This window comes from Nicotiana tabacum, chromosome 19 (genome assembly GCF_000715075.1).
Source record: "Nicotiana tabacum cultivar K326 chromosome 19, ASM71507v2, whole genome shotgun sequence".
In the NCBI taxonomy this organism is placed as follows: domain Eukaryota; kingdom Viridiplantae; phylum Streptophyta; class Magnoliopsida; order Solanales; family Solanaceae; genus Nicotiana; species Nicotiana tabacum.
Genome location: NC_134098.1, coordinates 60,400,799 through 60,418,668, shown reverse-complemented (window position 1 = coordinate 60,418,668; position 17,870 = coordinate 60,400,799). Strand labels below are relative to the sequence as shown.

The window sequence follows — 17,870 nt, the reverse complement described above, 5'->3', positions numbered from 1 at the left end:
TGCGTATAAGTAAAATTTTGGCGGCTAAATTCATGACCATGATTACTTCGATAGTCGGCAAAAGCTGTTCTGAATCGTGGGATGTTGCGTATTCGGGCATTAAATGCAGAGAGACGTGCGTCTAATCAACTGTCAGAAAACTTCAAAGGGATTTATAGTAATTCCCGCCAAAAAGGTACTTTCTACTAACTTTTCGGTAACTCAAGATTGTGTCACCAGAAAGCAGGGGGACTATCTGTATAGGAAAAAATACGACATGACACGTGGACGCTTAAAGGAAGGACATGTGGAACACAAGATAGGGATGGATACCGAACATAGCTATTCCGCTTGTCACCGGAAGGAATAACGATCATAAAAGGAGTATTAAATGCTTTGCGCCCGGTAATATTTAATACAGAATATTTTGCAGCATTAAGGAATTTGACATTTATGTCTAACGTTACATCTTCATCAATAGCCCTCATAATTGACATTAAAGAAGCGCATGATCCTAAGACTTCCTTCCCTAGACATAACTATAAATATAGAACTGAGTTATCATTGTAAAGGAGACGAATTTTCTGGCTAACTTACACTACATTCGATACATCATTTTAATATAATTTTATTTTCTTGCTTTTGATCTCATCATTATTGTGCCCGGAAATTTTGTTCCCGGACTCATCAGCTCTGTCGTTCCGTCTACATTCTAAGGCTAAGTGTTTTATATTTCATCAGTTATTTCATTATCTTTTGGATCAAATTAATTCACTTGTCTAGAAACCACAAACAAATTCAACTGTATCATTTTACGAGTAAACAATAACATGGTAGTATCCTTTCACGGTAAAATCTGACCCCCTTCCCAAAGTAGGCATAGAACTTGTTGCTAATTGCTAAATCTTTTCTCATTAACAAAGTTGTTTTTAATATTCCTTGAACTCACTGAGCTATTCATTGTTTCAAAGTGAAAATTATGATCTTATAAAATTTACCTACCAAGTTTGATTTCTCGCATGTGTTGTGGATTTAACAACGAAATTGATGATAGTTGCTTTGACTGAGGTCTCTTGATATGAATACACGTAAAATAACTCAATACAATGATTGAATCAAATGCAATGTTAGAGAAGAACTAATCAAAAGTTATGAAGCAGGGGAAGATTTTGTCAACATTGATTACAAATTAAATAATTGTAAAAAATTAAACATACTATAAATAACAAGGTGAAAACTGGTTGTCGAATATAATTCCCATCATGATGAGGGTCGCCAAACATATTTCATGGGCGTAACCAAACATATTTCATGGGCTGCATAAACTAGAAAATAAAGCAGAAAATGACATAAATATGATACTATAAGGGGTGGTTTTAACTTTTGGTGCAAATCATCTGACTAAAGGCAAACCTTCAAGGTCATAAGTTAAAGTTTTGGTAAACTTGAAGATCAAGACCAACTCCTTTCTCCAAGATCATGAGGAAAATGACATTGTATAGCTGTTTTCAAAATAATAGCTGAAAAAATATATATTTTTGTATATATATACATTATGTATGTTATATATAAAAATTATATAATTATTTGGCTACGGAATATAAATAGTTTTTAGGACGGGCTAAAAATGAAAAAAGCTCAAGATCATTTGTGTCATTGATCCAAAATAAAGAACTGCATGGGCCTACATAGGGAAAAGCCCATAACTTACGATCAGCCGCTTTGAAGCTGAGCCCAGGCCGAGGTGAACGTCGCCGTTTTAGCGCCGCCCAAGTAAAACCCTGCTGGACAGCAGGAGAAACACATACTGAACAAAAAACCTAAACCCTTCAAAACCCCAAAGCATTTGACATTTCCAGAGCTTCCATCAGAACCTTCTCCTCTCCATCTTCTCCATACACCAATGGCATCGGTCGCTTTTAGAAATCCCAATTCGAAGCGCGTGCTCTCACTCTCTCCTCAAATCTACTCATGCTGTAGAGGAGGAGGATCAGCTTCCACTCAGTTTTCTCTCTCCGAGTCGCTAAATGCTAATGAAACTCCCTCTCATTCTAACCCTTGGTGGAGATCCATGGCTACTTTCACTCGAACGTAAGTTTATTTAAACTTCTAAATGCAGTAACTCATCATAGTAAATTTACTTCTTTCTCCCTAAATGTATAACACGTTTTGTTCCAGATGTTGATTCCGTAACTCAACATTGTAAATTATCTACTATATTTTGTGTCACTCCTGTAATTTAGAAGGGATTTAAGTTATGTGCACACTGTAAATAATGTTTACATTGCCACTGCAATTTGACTGGTTACCATATCAGGCTCGATTGGAAGAGTAAAAAATCATACACCTTCAGTGCATAGAACGTAAACATTTAAAAATGTTCAACTATATATATTGGCCAAGCGTCCATGACATTATCGTTCTTCTTTAATTCTTATCTATGATAAAAATTCTGTTTTTCTTGACTTGTGATGATTTGATCCTTGCTTCCCACAATGTAGCCATTTTGATTCTTTAGCTGAATTTTGTCAATATGTAATTATATTTTTTGGGTTCCTGCAGAAAACCGCATGTAAACGTGGGAACTATCGGCCATGTTGATCATGGAAAGACTACTCTTACTGCCGCAATTACAAAGGTTAGTTTGGTTGGCCCTTACGTATTTATTACTACCCCCATTTAGTTTGTATGAGTGAATTTGAAGGGGACTAATAAAATGTTAATTGGATTTGTGTATTATCTCTGCGGTAGTGGATAATATATCATAATAAAAATATTAATGCAGTTATTAAACAGTTAGTTTGATACGGCGTAGAGAACCATATCCTTTTGTAAGGTTCCTCTACTTTTCGATATTATTAATGCCCTTCATTAATAAAATGTTATTACCTTCCAAAAAAAGAGAAAACAGTTAGGTTTTGATACAGAAAACTTTATAGCAAAGTTTGAATAGATGATAGGGTCGTGGTGGGATGGATAGGATTCCTCCCCCTTAACTAGAGGTCTCAGATTCGAGCCTTGAGAATAGAAAATATCCTGGTAGGGAGCGGTTTCCCCTTTTAATGGGCCTTACGTGGTGCGAATCTATATTAGTAGGGGGCACCAGACATTGGACGGGTAGCCAAAAATAAAAGTTTGATTAGTTAAATGAACTTGAATTCTTGAAATTTATGAAGGTTGTATAGGGTGATATTATTAAAAGGATGACGTCAAACTTTTTGTGTCTCGCCTTATTACTGTTTCCTTTTTCTTTTCCTCGATCAGTTATGTGAGCTACAATTGCCTGATAAGCACTTGTGCTTTGTTTAGGTCCTAGCAGAAGAAGGAAAGGCCAAGGCCGTTGCATTTGATGAAATTGATAAGGCCCCGGAAGAGAAAAAGAGAGGAATTACTATTGCCACAGTAAGGGATATTTTTCCGTCCTTAGTGGGGTTTTATTTGTTAATTCTATTATGCTTTTAATGCTTGAGCTGATGTATTTGTAGGCCCATGTGGAGTATGAGACAGTTAAAAGACACTATGCTCATGTTGATTGCCCAGGACACGCAGATTATGTTAAGGTGAGATGCAGAACCTACCTATTTTTACTAATAAGATGCTCTTCTTCAACTTGTTTTATCTATTTAACATGACTGTTAGATTAGGAGTATGTAGTTCTGCTTGTCTGAGACTCTGAGTATCAAATAGAAAGCACTCAGCAATTGTGTATCATTTGAAAAGCATTTCACTGACCGTGAAGCCTGTAATTAAGCAACATATTTGGTTCGCCTAACATTCAAAGTTTGAATGGATGAATATTGAAATACTCAAATAATTGTATGCTTTATTCTTTTATTATTGAATGTTTATCCAACATAATATGCACTTACGAATGATAGAAAAGTCGATCAACATTTCGTGGTTGAGATTCTTAAAATAGTATAAATTAGTAGTTATGAAAATAATCAAAATAGAGATTCGTAAAGAAAATTTTATGGATTGTATCATAAATGCGATGGTATAATACATTGCTGGATGTTGCAAAGTAGAGAGTGTAATATAGATTGGATGGAAGGGCTTGTACTTTTAGAGCATAAAATGTTGCGGCACAATTGAGTTAGTGTTAAATTCTTCAGCAGTAATAGAAGAGAGAAAAATTCAGCATTCACTTTGTTTTACTAATATAGCGAGAGGATGGTCCCTTAGTGTGCATCACTTTCTCTGATTGAAAAGGTATGGTTTGACTTTCCCAAAAATAAAAGGTATGGTTTGATGCAAATAAATAAGTAATGTGAAAAAGCACTACTTTTGTGAATATCGAATCCCTTCAGTCCTTTCTTTGTGGGATCTTTTTTCGCTCTCTTTGATTATTTAATAAAGTTTTCCGAAGATGATAGGAAGCCTTCTCACTAATTTAATATTTGAGTGGCCATGCCATAGTCTTATTTAACATTTTCTCAAGTGTTCTCTGCTGTCTGAACCAGAAATGAGAAAAGTAATGCCAGTTGGGAGCAACCATGACGATAAGAAATATAAGTAGCAACTTATCAGAAAAACTAACAATAAGAAATACAAGTAGCATATATGGTGCATCGAATGGAGGGATGGATTAAGTGGAGGCTTGCCTTCGGTGTCTTGTGTGATGAGAAGGTGCCACCAAGACTTAAAAGGTAAGTTCTACAAAGTAGTGGTTAGGTCGGCTATATTGTATGGGGCGGAATGTTGGCTAGTTAAGAACTCCCATGTCTAGAAGTTGAAGATAGCGGAAATGCGTATATTGAGATGGATGTGTGGGCATACTAGGAGAGATATGACCAGGAATGAGGTTATTCGGGATAATGTGGGGGTGGTGGCTCCCATAGAGGATAAGCTACGGAAAGTGAGGGTGAGATGGTACGGGGCATGTGAGGAGGAGATGCCCGGAGGCACCGGTAAGGAGGTGCAAGAGGTTGCACATGGGGGGTCTAGGGAGGGGTAGACAAAGGCCTAAGAAGTATTGCGAGAGGTTGTTCTTCTTCCTAATACTCCCTCCTTACTTGTGTAGCCACCTTATTTTGTTTCTTGTGGTGATTGATTCTTCGATCAAAGATAAAATGTATGGATATAGGAACAACGAAAAAATTACTGAAGTTGATGGAAAAATTAGTCAAGTTGCAGTTTCTGCATTTTGAGATAAAAGATCTTTAACAATCCTTAGCTAAAGATGAATCTGCTTGGCTAGCAAAAACTGAAAAATTACAAGTCCCTGGATTCAGTCAATTTTTGCTGCTTGATGTTCAAAATATTTCAAGTATCACAGTAACTCCCCCCTCCCTCTAAACTTCAGTTTTATTCAATTGCTAATCACCTGTTTTAATCTGTAGAATATGATTACTGGAGCTGCCCAAATGGATGGTGGTATTCTAGTTGTATCCGCTCCTGATGGACCAATGCCACAAACGAAGGAGCATATCTTGCTTGCACGCCAGGTGGATATATGCATGTTTCACTTGTAGATTGACCAGGGAAATAACGTAAAGCTACTATATGGCGATTCTAATGTTGCTTTTTCTTATACTTTGCAGGTTGGCGTACCATCACTTGTCTGCTTTTTAAACAAAGTTGATGCTGTTGATGATCCTGAACTGCTGGAACTTGTGGAGATGGAGCTTCGGGGTGCGCCAGCTTTTACATTACTTGCTTCAGTTGTATTATTACTTCTGCAGAAGCTGAAGTCGTGGTAACTGGCAAGCTGTCATTACGACTTTGCTATGCTCATTTTCTTACATGAAATTTTCTTCCTTGCAGAACTGCTTAGTTTCTACAAGTTTCCTGGAGATGAAATTCCTATCATTCGTGGTTCAGCTCTCTCTGCTTTACAGGGAACTAACGAAGAAATTGGAAAGAAAGCTATTTTAAAGTTAATGGAAGCTGTAGATGAATATATTCCTGATCCAGTGCGTCAGCTTGATAAACCATTCTTAATGCCAGTAGAAGATGTATTCTCAATTCAGGTAATCTGATATTCTATTAGCTCATGCTTAGCCGGAGATCTCAAAACCTAAGTTGCTCGGACTCGGGTGCGGGTGTCCGATACGGGTGCGGATCTAGAGGTCAGATCCTTCATGATCTAAATTTAAAGATTCGGGGGTATGGATCCAGGTACGGATACGGGTGCGGGGATTCGGCTAAAAATAATTCAATTATTTAAAAAATAGAGTTATAAAAATATGTCTAAATTATGAGACATTATGTGAAAAACTTACAAGGTATTCTGAGAAGGAGAAAATATTGAACAAGAGTAGAATTTTAGGAGAAGGACTGACATAGAAATTTATATATATAAGGTATTCCATTTTCTTCCATATCACCCTAGCTTTTGATTTATTTTCAAAAATCATTGCATCTGTCCCAAATTTCTCCGTTGATTTTGGTCAAAGTACCCAAAATCTGTTGACCAGATCCGACACGGATCCCACACCCACGTCGTGTCGACACGGGTGCAGCACTGAAAGTGAAGAGTCCGAGCAACTTAGCTCAAAACTATATTGCCCCTCTGTACTAATAAAAAAAACTATATTGCTCTTTTCGAGTTTCTTTGTGGTCTCTGAATTATACTTCATTTTAAAGTTATCTCTAATTGTCAATGGGTTGCCTCTATGCTCTATGCATATGCCTTTACAACCTTTAAAACCAGTGAATAGCACTCTTATGTTTTTGTAGATAACTAAAAATGCTGGTAAGATTTGTCCTTCTTGGAGGAAAATGCTGTACTCTCTTCAGTGCCGAAAATAGCATATACTCGTGTAAATCGTTATTTCTTCAGTGTGTCCTTTATACTGTGATGGCATCCTCCATGCTGCTTATTTTAGAACAATCCTCTCGCTCCGAAAAATTCTGCTAGCGTTTGCAGTCCATCTTTCCATTTCCAAGAAAGGGGGAAAAACAAATTAATGCTTGAACCTTGTCTCTACTGTACTAATCATTTGTTGTTAATGTTTTGAAGGGACGTGGAACTGTTGCTACTGGCCGTGTTGAACAGGGACAAATAAAAGTTGGAGATGATGTGGAGATCTTAGGGCTGATGCAGGTTAGCTGTGTTCTTATTCTATTACCTATTTTATTTAGGCGGAGCATATATTGGTTCATAATGCGACTCAGATTCTATTGCTAATGATCTAGAGTTTGTTCTGCCTTTTCTATCTGTTTGCATGGAATCCTGAGGACGACTGACGCGGTGCCTGATCATTAGCCACGTTAATTTCATTTAACACGAAATTAATTACATAAGATACACTCTATTAGTGCATAGTTAGATTTTTGGACCCCCAATAATAACAAGATTAGGTCGTGGTAACTACTATTATACTGCTGAAGATGCTTGGTTTAATCTTAACTTGCTGTGAAGCTTTGACAATTGTGTTTTGTTCTTTGGTTGATTATTGCCGGTATGAGTTAAATTATATTATTGTGCTTTGGTATTAGAATTATAACAACAACAACAACAACAACCCAGTATAATCCCACTAGTGGGGTCTGGGCAGGGTAGTGTGTACGCAGACCTTACCCCTACCTTGGGGTAGAGAGGCTGTTTCCGATAGACCCTCGGCTCCTTCCCTCCAAGAACTCCCCACCTTGCTCTTGGGGTGACTCGAACTCACAACCTCTTGGTATTAGAATTATGATTGTGCTTTTTGTAGCATGTTCGTATAATCAGTTTTGTTTCATAGGGCAATTTAAAATCTACAGTGACTGGTGTTGAAATGTTCAAGAAGATCTTGGATCATGGACAAGTAAGTATCTGAGTCATTCCATATGACTTTTTAAGAGCTGTTTTCATACATCACTTATTTTGTACTTTTATACTGTTTTATTTTCTTACTTAGGCTGGCGATAATGTCGGGCTTCTTCTTCGTGGCTTGAAACGAGAAGATATCACACGAGGAATGGTCAGTCAGAATTTACCATTTTCCGTGTTATTTGACTGCGTTTATGTCAGGTTGTTGTAAGAGAGTTTACCTGTAAAACGTTGATAAGGTTCTTCCTGTTTTTGTTCCTGTTCTACATTTTCCATTGGCTGCTTGCATGTTTCTCTTTGTTACAGTTATTAAACTAGCTTGTTATCCTGATCGAACTGTACAGTTTTTGTTACACTGTTTCTATTCACCTTGGGGTACTTGTTCAAGTCTGATAATGTGATGTTTCATGAAGTCAGAAGTCTGCTATATTAACTAAATAATGTAACTACGTACCTATGTATTTCAAGCATCTTATACTGCATATTGTTTATAGGTGATTGCAAAGCCTGGTAGTGTGAAAACGTACAAGAAATTTGAGGCAGAGATATACGTACTAACAAAGGATGAAGGTGGTCGCCACACTGCCTTTTTCTCAAACTATAGGCCTCAGTTCTACCTGAGGACTGCTGATATTACTGGTAAAGTGGAGTTGCCTGAAAACGTCAAGATGGTTATGCCGGGAGATAACGTTACTGCTACTTTTGAGCTGATATCTCCAGTTCCTCTTGACGCAGGTCAGTATATTCTGTAGCTCCTTCGCGATTTTGCTTCTCTGTTGAGTAAAGGTTCCTCCCAATTGCTGTAGTTATTCTTATTTTTCTCCCCTTGGAGTTGCATAGTTTATAATATTTTGAAATGGCCATTATCAATGACAAGGTGTACCTCTATTTTAATGAGATCTGAAGATCCTTTTGGGCGCCTTATATTGACTTATGTATTTTTATGATAAAAAGGAGATCATCACCTTACTTGGGTCGCACGTACATTGCCTTCAATCCTGTTTCTTCTTGCTAATGTGGTAGTCAATCTCACATGAACTGGCACCTTGTCTTGCTGCTTGTTAAGTTTCCTTCCTGTTAACCGTGATGTACATCGAAATCCATTTATTACATAGCTTTTTTAATTTAATTGTGCCTATAAGGTGCAAGATTTTGGTTTATATTGCAACTTAGCATTGAATCTTTTTTCTTCTTTTCCCTTGGTTGGTCAAAGAGATTGTTCAAGAAACTGGAGCCAGATGTTTCTGTGGTCTTTGAGTCTAGAAAATTAAAATGATACATTCAGTGTCATTGATTATATGGTTAGATGGCATCGGACTTGCGTTCGTTTTGATTTTGAGTAAAATTGTTCTCCTGCCCCACGTGTATCAAATGCTGAGTTAGAGCATACCCAGTTTGCAAGGCTGCCCTTTGGCTGCATTGTCGTTTTTGTTTAGAAGTTTCCACGTGCTTCAATCCCATCATAGGGTCATGTGAAATTGTATGAATGCCAGACTCATATTATGCATGTTTATGTGTTTAAGGATATCTTAGTTTTCTTTGAGATCTGATTGTATTCATTGGTAAAATAAGTATTTCTTCGAGTCTCCTTTCTGCATTTAATTACGACTTCTCCTTGTAAAAAGAACATATTTGAATAGTAGGCATCTGATTGTTTCTATTCCATCTACCTGTAACTTTTCAGGACAAAGATTTGCCCTGAGGGAGGGTGGCAGAACGGTTGGTGCTGGGGTTGTTTCCAAGGTACTGAGCTGAGGTTCGGGGAAAATGCAAACTTATGTGTCAGTCTGGTTTTGTCTCAAGAGGGGTTGACGAAGGAAAATTATATTGCTGCTTGCGGAAATACAAGACACGTGACGATTGCTAATGTAGTCATCATTTGACGCAAATATTTTTTTCTGTTGCAATGTTGAGAGAATCCGTGTCTGTGAAATTGAATATATTGGAGGAAGGAGTCCACTTTGTAGCATCTTACAGTTCATAAGCAGTAATTGCTCTAAATAATAAACATATTGGTGTAATGAACTATGGTTTTTTGCATTGACGAAGAACTGCATGCTAATTGTTGCGTGATACAATTGTACTATGCAATAATTCGCAATATCATTACGAGCTGTTTGCTTGCGTTCTCTCAGTTTTTCCGTACATGGCCTGTTTTCTACCAAAACAGATGAGACTTAAACTTACCTTGGCATCTATGCCGATATGTTCAAGTACAGGCAAGACTCTCTCATGATCTCCTAGCTGCTGCTGCTGATGGCAAAATGTTGTGCAGATGAAGGGTAAAACATGAATGCCACGTGTGATTTAGACATGAGTAGTGTAGTGATACGTTTTACTTGGTTTAAGCAACTGGTCTGAAATCCCGAAGGATTTTCAATCTTGCGTGTTACCAGAAATTTACGCGACAGTAGTGCAGAAGTGAGATGAACCTCCGACTTAGATTATCCAAAAACTTCTTGGAAGCCCTATATTGATCAGTGTTTTGATGTTTTTTATCTCAGAAAACGGGAATTGTATACAGTGTCATTGAATCCTTCATTGGAAGATCCCTTGATCATCTTGGCATCCAATTAATTAGTTGGATTGAGAAGGCAATCATGGTATTGTCAAGAATATATAAGCACAGCCTTTTGTGGCCTCAAAATAAGTTATGCAACTTCGTCTGAATGTATTAAAACTACGCTCCTGAGTATAATGTCAAAATTCTTTCTTATGGTCTCAATAGCTCAAAACTCTTGTGCTAGCTTTATTCAAATCATTTTACAAGACAATTTGCTACAACACAAATCTGATGAGCAGAAAAAGCTTGAGCTCTGTTACTCACTACGTATATCCAGTGCTACTTAAAATCCATTTCCTTCTGCTCAGATACTACATTACAGTCGGACGTCCCAAAACCAGCTACTATTGATATCATCCCCGAGTTACCCATATTTTTACAGTCGCAAAATCTTGTGTTCTTGAAATCAAGCAAGCCTCAGCACTACCACTGCTAACAAAGTTGCAGCTCTGAAGTAGATTTCCTTCACATTTTTGTCCAGATTATTCATCATGTCCTCTTCTACCATATCCAACTTGCCTGGACTTCTGTTGATTACAACAACGGTGTCCCTCAAATTATTGACAGCCCAAGAGAGCCATACAAGTCCAAGGCCTAAACCAGTGTTCAACAGTTTAGGTGTAGAGAAGGCAATTCTTCCACAAGCTAGTTTGCAGGCAACAGAGAAAAGGACAGCTATGCCGGTTCCAGCAATGCTAGCAGAGAACTTGGTCAGAAAGTATGGTAGTTGAGGACCCGATTTCTTCAACGAAAGTATTGCAGTTTTCTCATGCCGTTTCTTGTCAACCATTATGGACAAAAGGCTTTCGCATGCATGGAGATAATTGTTTCTGTAAATATCTTGCTCTTTAACTGCTTTCTTGTTGCTCCTTTTCTGGGTTGATGTCTGGTACTTAGTTTTTCGAGGACTGTAAGAAAGTATAAATATGTGAGAGAGGATGATGATTTTCCTTGTGGTGTCATAAAATAGAATAACACAAATGCAATGCTCATGCAACTGATTGCTGCTGAAATTCTTTCCTCCTATGAATACGCCAAGTACAGTAAACACCTCACATGGCTCAAATTCATTTTAAAAAAAGTAGAAAATTGAGATGAGGCTTCCTAAATCCTTGAATCCATTTCCCTCTTCATATGTGCAGTGATTATAAATACTTCCAGCAGAATTATGGAAGTCGTTGTGAGGTGGTTTTATTAGACCTTTCAAAGATACAGCTAACTGTCCACGGCCAAAAGATCATACATCCATCTGAACAATTGCTTCCATATTTATCTCCATAATAATAAACTCTTTTTTCTTAGTCCAATTACCTTATTTAGCTATTTTTCTTTTCTTATTTAACATATTCTGCTAACATTTGTTCTTTAAGTTTTGAGGTCAGCTTAGAGTTACCAGTCAAACAATCATCGAGAATGATCAAAAAAGTGAAACTTTAAATCATAGATTAAATGTATCTATGAATTAGATTTCCATATCAAAGTCACCATTAGATAAAAAACATAGCTAAGAAAACAAAGTACATGCGAAATTTAGCGTGAGATGCATAAGATACCTGCTTATAGATGCTGCATTCACGTCAAGCTTCTGAGCAGAACTTTCACCTTTAGCCTTCGACATCCTGCATCTGCACAGCAGACAATTTAACTTAAACCTTGAGGGGCTACAGTCAATCTATCAAACAAAGATGCAACATTTTCAGTATCAAGTGCCAATACTGTGATAGCACAGTGCTCACTTGATGATGATGATGAAGAAGAAGAAGATGGTTCTAAACAAAACTTTTAGTTTGGTGAATAGCTAACCTCACTAGTCAGTGACTCAGCTATTTCTCGCATACAGAAATACAATTCTAGAGCAAATGACTGAAAAAGCACCTCTGGAGCCCCTTTAAGCCTAGGTCAAAGGGGCAGAAAGCCAGTTGCTAATAGCACCCATTTGGTACATCCCCAATCTCACAAAATTGGTCATCCTTTGACCTTTTGTCTAACCAACTTCTGAAGCATAACATATCATGATTTCACCTCTCTAAACTATAGTTCAAACCACTAGACTCTGATAACTCCTTGACAAGTATAAAGCTGGCTCATTGCGCCTATCATGAAGCAAGCTTAAACTAGTTTCATTACATACAGATCGCAACAACTAGTAAAACACCTCCTACATTGCCCATCTCGACACACAAGAAGCATCTGCAAGGAGATGCAAGTCTTGAACCCTCAGCATAACACCTCAGGGTAAAAGGATTATTTTGGGCATGCAATCCTTTCCCATAGGATCAAATGGTTACATGCTGAGATTCTTATCTTTGCCTAATATAATCACCTCGGTTTTAGGGGTTCTAACTGAATTAGGACATCTCTACACTTCCAAACTAGTTTGTACACTCCTTTGGTTAATCAGTGCATATGCATGATCCTTTCCCATACTCCTTTGGCTATTATCATCTTGATAGCATCATTGTAATTATGACTTGGGACGATAGTAACTATGCCAAGTATATATCTGTTCATAATGGTAGAGGCTTTCCTTTTAACTTTCGAACTATTTCTCATTTAAAGTATGTGTGATCGTTGTTATTATTTCTCTTATATTTTACTGACACACTTCGTACAACGGCAGACCTAGGGCATGCAGGAGAGGAAAGAATGCATTTATGGGCTACACTGTTCACAATCAAGAATAGTAATACAGAAGAGAGAAGAGAAAGGCCTAACAAGTTCTATTTCAATAAGATGAACACATGAATGGGAAAAGACTTGTCAAATCCACCCAACTTAATAAAAACTTTAGATGAGAAGTTAAGCAAAAGGAAAACTATTGCTACCTGTCAAAGTATGGAACCAACATCGCTTGCTTTGTGCATTTCATTGAGTCCTTTGACAACGCTTGCTTTGTGCATTTCAATGAGTCCTTTGACAAGTAGAACTCAGAGATAATAGCAAGTATGTCCTTCATCTCAACCCTGGCACTAGCACCATTAACTAATAGAGGGCTATTAGAATGAAGTGTTTTCCCGAGTCCTAGGTCGCTTACCGCATTTAAAGGAGGCTCCCAGAGGTGGAGTGAACAACTTGGATAAACAAGAGATGGCTGAGACATAGCATCATGAGGCTGTTGTTCAAGATAAGAAGCAAATTGTTGTCGATGCATGTCCACCGCATGTGCCAGTGGCCCCACAAGATCAAAGAGCATAGACGTATCTATTCCACCGCTTTCTACATCATTTGATCCAGCCATTAGGTACTTCCAAATCTTCTCCTGCCTTGTGCATTGTTCAGCAATACCAAAGCTGAAGAGCACTGAGTTCAAGTGAGTGTCTGCGGGAAAGGATAGGGGTCATCAGCATATGCAGTATTTAAAAGATTTGAGTAGTTTCATGAACAATAATGGATTCAATCTAAGATCATCACGAAATTAAAACTCAAAATTTAAGAGGAAGTGTGAGCTATGAACCTTGCACATCTACAAGTACTGGCCGCCTAATAGTTGATTGGATTCTGACAAAGTGATTGCCCGCCAATAACATACTAATTGGTTTCAATAAGTCCAGTCTTTGATTCACCTTTAGGCTACCACAACTTAACTTCACCATATCTTGGTTTGCTCCAGGACTGGGAAGAAAAGGGAGACTTTCCTGCAATAAGAAAGAAAGGATACCATTTAAGTAGTTCGGGAGTCAATTGATCAGTGTAGACCACTCTTTACAAGTCACTCATCATTCTTTAATAATAGAGACGAATATTTATCAGCAGAAGGGCTTGAGTACACAAGGAAGCATAAAATTAAAGAAGTTTAGAAATACTTAAGCGACTTCAGGTGCAAGTCACTTTGAACTCCAACATTACACCAGATCCATAAACGATTAAAACTCTAATTGCAATATGCTCCCAGTCCTAGGATTCAAGAACAAGATGATAACCACAGGATATCTTCCTTTAGAGCTGGATAATAAGTGCTTCAACAACAATATTTGAATGCACTCCAGGCTTGAAGGAAGCAAGGAAGAAATGAAATAGCATTACTCATCTTTTCATGTCAACCATCTTAGCATATTCTGGAATCCAAAAGTAGAAGCACAATGATGTGTGTGTATATCATCACCTTGCTCTCAAGGACACACATGATGCTCTTTGCTGCCCTCTTCCGCATCAAGCAACCCACTCACGTCGTCTTTGAGGTTATCAATCCCTTCCAAGGCATGGGACTCGAGAGAGAGAGAGAGAGAGAGAGAGAGAGAGAGAGAGAGAGAGAGAGAGAGGGGGGAGGAGGAGGGAGGGAGGTGCGTGTGCGTGTGTGTATTCCACCTTCTCTAGCCTTTGGTTGAGAGTGAAGAGACCTGCCTCCAACAAGCTAACTTCTTGTTAAGCGTGTTGGGGGTGGCCGCTTCCTTCTCTTCCCGTGGCTAGTATCAACCTCGGTCCCTTCGACAATATCCTCCCCATGGACAGCAGCTTCATCCCTCACTTTACTCGAGCCTCTCTTCTTAGGCTTCTTGGTTGAAGCCTTCTCACGTTCACGGTCAGTTAAGGTCACAACAATGCCCTCTGTGTGCACCCGCACATGTATAGTATAACAATAATTGTTAAAAATTTGAACATATATTAAGAGGTCCACCCGCTACCTTTAGATTCTATCCGCAATTTGACCCCGAAACTGGAACCGTGACTGGACTCATTAACATCATTTAATAACGTAACTTTCATAAAAGAAGGATGATCTAGATCGAACTACATCATCAGATCTTACTTGTTAAAGATAACCATAGTATTATCCTGTATCAAACAACATAACCCTAAGCCCAGAGGTTTGGGCAGCAACAAAAAGACATAAGAACACAAAAGTCAGCCACAATAAGAGAGCACATACTATCAATCAATCAACTTCGCCTTAATCTCAAACAAAGTTAGGGTCAACAATACGAATCCTCTATAATCATTCGAGCCTGAATCATACCAACACTACTTTGCTTATAAATACGACCAGCCAGAGTGAAAACTGATAAAACAATTGTTTTCACCAACACATATAACAATAACAACTACTAAGCCTCAGCCTGAAACAAGTAGGGGTCGACAATATGAATTCTCACTGACCACGTTACTCCATTTAAATCATCTCATGCCAATATTATGCAAATACAAATAATATACAAATCATTGCACCAACTAACACCAAGAAGAAAATCAAACACCTATAAATCATACAAAGTTGAAAGCTTTACCTTGGAAAACCTGCTTATGCCCTGTTCTGGAGGGAATAAAAGCCAAGGAGGATAGCCATGAGAAGCCATAAGACAACTTTCAGCCATCTTTGAGAGAAACCCAGTTCAGAAACCTCTTTGTCTAAAGTTTCTGATCCTAAAATCTCTCTTCTTTAAGCTTTGATTTTGATAGTCACAGCATATGGGGCTTATCCTGCTATTCACCGCAAGTTCCCTAAGATTTTATTGCAATTTGGCGGTTTTAGAAATTTGAAGCCTGCGGTGTGATTGGCCTTTGAGAATTTTGGTGGGTTACAACTTACATCTTTGGTTTTGGTTGGATTCTTGAATCAAGACAAGAATAATAGGTTTCGACTTTTTCTATGTTTTGGATTCTTCTGGGACCTTCGTCTGTGGTGGTAGTTTCAGCTACGTTAGAGTTCACCCGATTGAAAGATTGTTTGGTTTTAATGGGAAGATCACAGCCGCCAAAATTCTTAATCAAAGATTTCATAATTTGCTTACCACAAATCACGATAGCAAAGTAATCAAGTGATGTCCTTATCAAAGTCAAACAGAGTGTACAGAATCTGAGATTTAAGATGGCTTAATACTTTTTGCAAAGTATATCATATTTGAGAAAATGACAAAAATGATCTCTTGTGTTTAGGGTAGGTTCAAAATAATTCCTTAAATATATTCATAAACTGTTTGGTCCTTCAAGTTTGTTATAAGTCTGCACTTTTGATCTCCGTCAAATATTTAATTAAATTTAACAAAAATAGTGAGAATTAAGATTTAACCATAAAAAGCAAAAAAATTCAGTCAAATCTCAAAAACTACAACATACACTAGAAATAGATTTAAAAAATATCAAAAGTTACACCTAAAAAGTTGCACCAAACTACATTACTAGATCAAAATAGCCGAAACTGAAAAAATAACACCTCTAAATATTAGTTCAGGTTCAATCTTTTTTTCATAATTCTTGTTAAATTTAACAACTAAAGTTTATTAAATATTTAACGGAGATCAAAAGTGTTTATTTTTTAGAAACTTAAATGATAAAAAATTCTCAAAAATATATTTAAAACATCAATTTGAACCTAACGCAAAATATAACAGATTATTTTTGTTATTTTTTAGATAATTTTTAAAGATTTATTTTGTTTGTTGACGATATATATTTTCTTTGTTATGTTAGTTAAAGAAAATGCAACATATATAATGGAACAATGTTGGGAAAAAAGTGCAATGGAAAGATAGGGGTGAATGAGATTGAGAGTTTTTTTTTGTAATTTAGTTTTCAACTAGAGTTTCAGCAACAAAGTAGGAATTGGGTTGAGTTCGGCGAATAGATAAGAATAAAGGATACTCGAGAACAAATAAGGTTTGCTCAGTTGGTAAAAGCACCTCCACCTACGACCGTTAAGTTCTGGGTTCGAGTCATAGTGCAGGGGAAGTGTGGAAACACTATAAATTCTTCTAATTTGGGAGGGGTTTAAAAAAAAAATACTTAAGGAAAAGTCTACCTTCTCCCTAGAACTGTAAAACCGTTTGGTCCCTACTCTTTTCCACCTCCATTAATGTCACCAACTGACCAAGAATTGATGTTGATCCTCCCAAAACCACCGGATATTCAACAAATTAATCCAACCAGGAAGATACCTCTTCCACTAATCCAAACGAGGCAATAATTGCATCAATTTCTTCTTTCAAGGAAAAGCTACTAGTGAATGAAGAGGAAACAATATATCCATAACATATTTGCTTCCACTCCCAATGGACATTGAGATAACCGAAGCATCAACCCCACTAGTAAACAATACCCTTAAACACCTCATTAATGTCCCCATTAAATATAGAAGATAGGCACCAGATACGTTACACCCATATTTTCGTACGTAAGAGTACGTCGTAAGACAATTGATGTAAGCTCAGAAATAAGATCATTTTTAACGTACATAAGGTAAGTTAATCATGTTATCTTGGAGATTACAAATCTTTAAGATTATGTATAACAAGTACCAAGAGGGTTGAAAGACTTAGAAGCTAAACAAACTGAAGAAAATAAGTTTCGTCGAAAGTTGACAAGTTGGGAATATTATAACACGTACTCTTGGGATAAAATTAGGGTATTTAACATGATAATGAGGTTATGTTATGAGTTATTTTAGTCGTATGATAGTCGTGTATTACGTTTTGAAGTCAAAAGAGTTGTGGAACAAAAGTTGGCAAAGGTTATCACAAGTTATATTCATAAATGTGCTGAAAATTAGATCAAATATAGCTACGATTTTCTCCCAATATACTTGGAATTTGTTACACCCTGGACGTCCCAAGGTGACGTATAATGAATATGAGATTTTTT

General features: G+C 37.3%; 2 protein-coding genes across 2 annotated transcripts; one reads left to right on the top strand and one right to left on the bottom strand.

Annotated features, from left to right (window-relative positions):
• The first annotated feature begins 1,773 nt into the window (after window positions 1-1,773).
• LOC107762844 (elongation factor Tu, mitochondrial-like) lies at window positions 1,774-9,841 on the top strand. The gene is made up of 12 exons (XM_016581241.2): window positions 1,774-2,070; window positions 2,542-2,617; window positions 3,289-3,381; window positions 3,465-3,539; window positions 5,322-5,426; window positions 5,523-5,613; window positions 5,746-5,951; window positions 6,944-7,027; window positions 7,668-7,730; window positions 7,824-7,886; window positions 8,230-8,470; window positions 9,420-9,841. Exons 1-12 carry the CDS (start codon window positions 1,883-1,885, stop codon window positions 9,488-9,490), a joined length of 1,356 nt encoding a protein of 451 aa, XP_016436727.1. The 5' UTR covers window positions 1,774-1,882; the 3' UTR covers window positions 9,491-9,841.
• Window positions 9,842-10,460: 619 nt separating this feature from the next.
• Window positions 10,461-15,946, bottom strand: LOC107762845 (uncharacterized). The gene is made up of 5 exons (XM_016581242.2): window positions 15,521-15,946; window positions 13,753-13,933; window positions 13,124-13,616; window positions 11,852-11,923; window positions 10,461-11,206 (listed from the first exon to the last, which is right to left on the bottom strand). Exons 1-5 carry the CDS (start codon window positions 15,605-15,607, stop codon window positions 10,705-10,707), a joined length of 1,335 nt encoding a protein of 444 aa, XP_016436728.1. The 5' UTR covers window positions 15,608-15,946; the 3' UTR covers window positions 10,461-10,704.
• Between the last annotated feature and the right edge of the window lie 1,924 nt (window positions 15,947-17,870).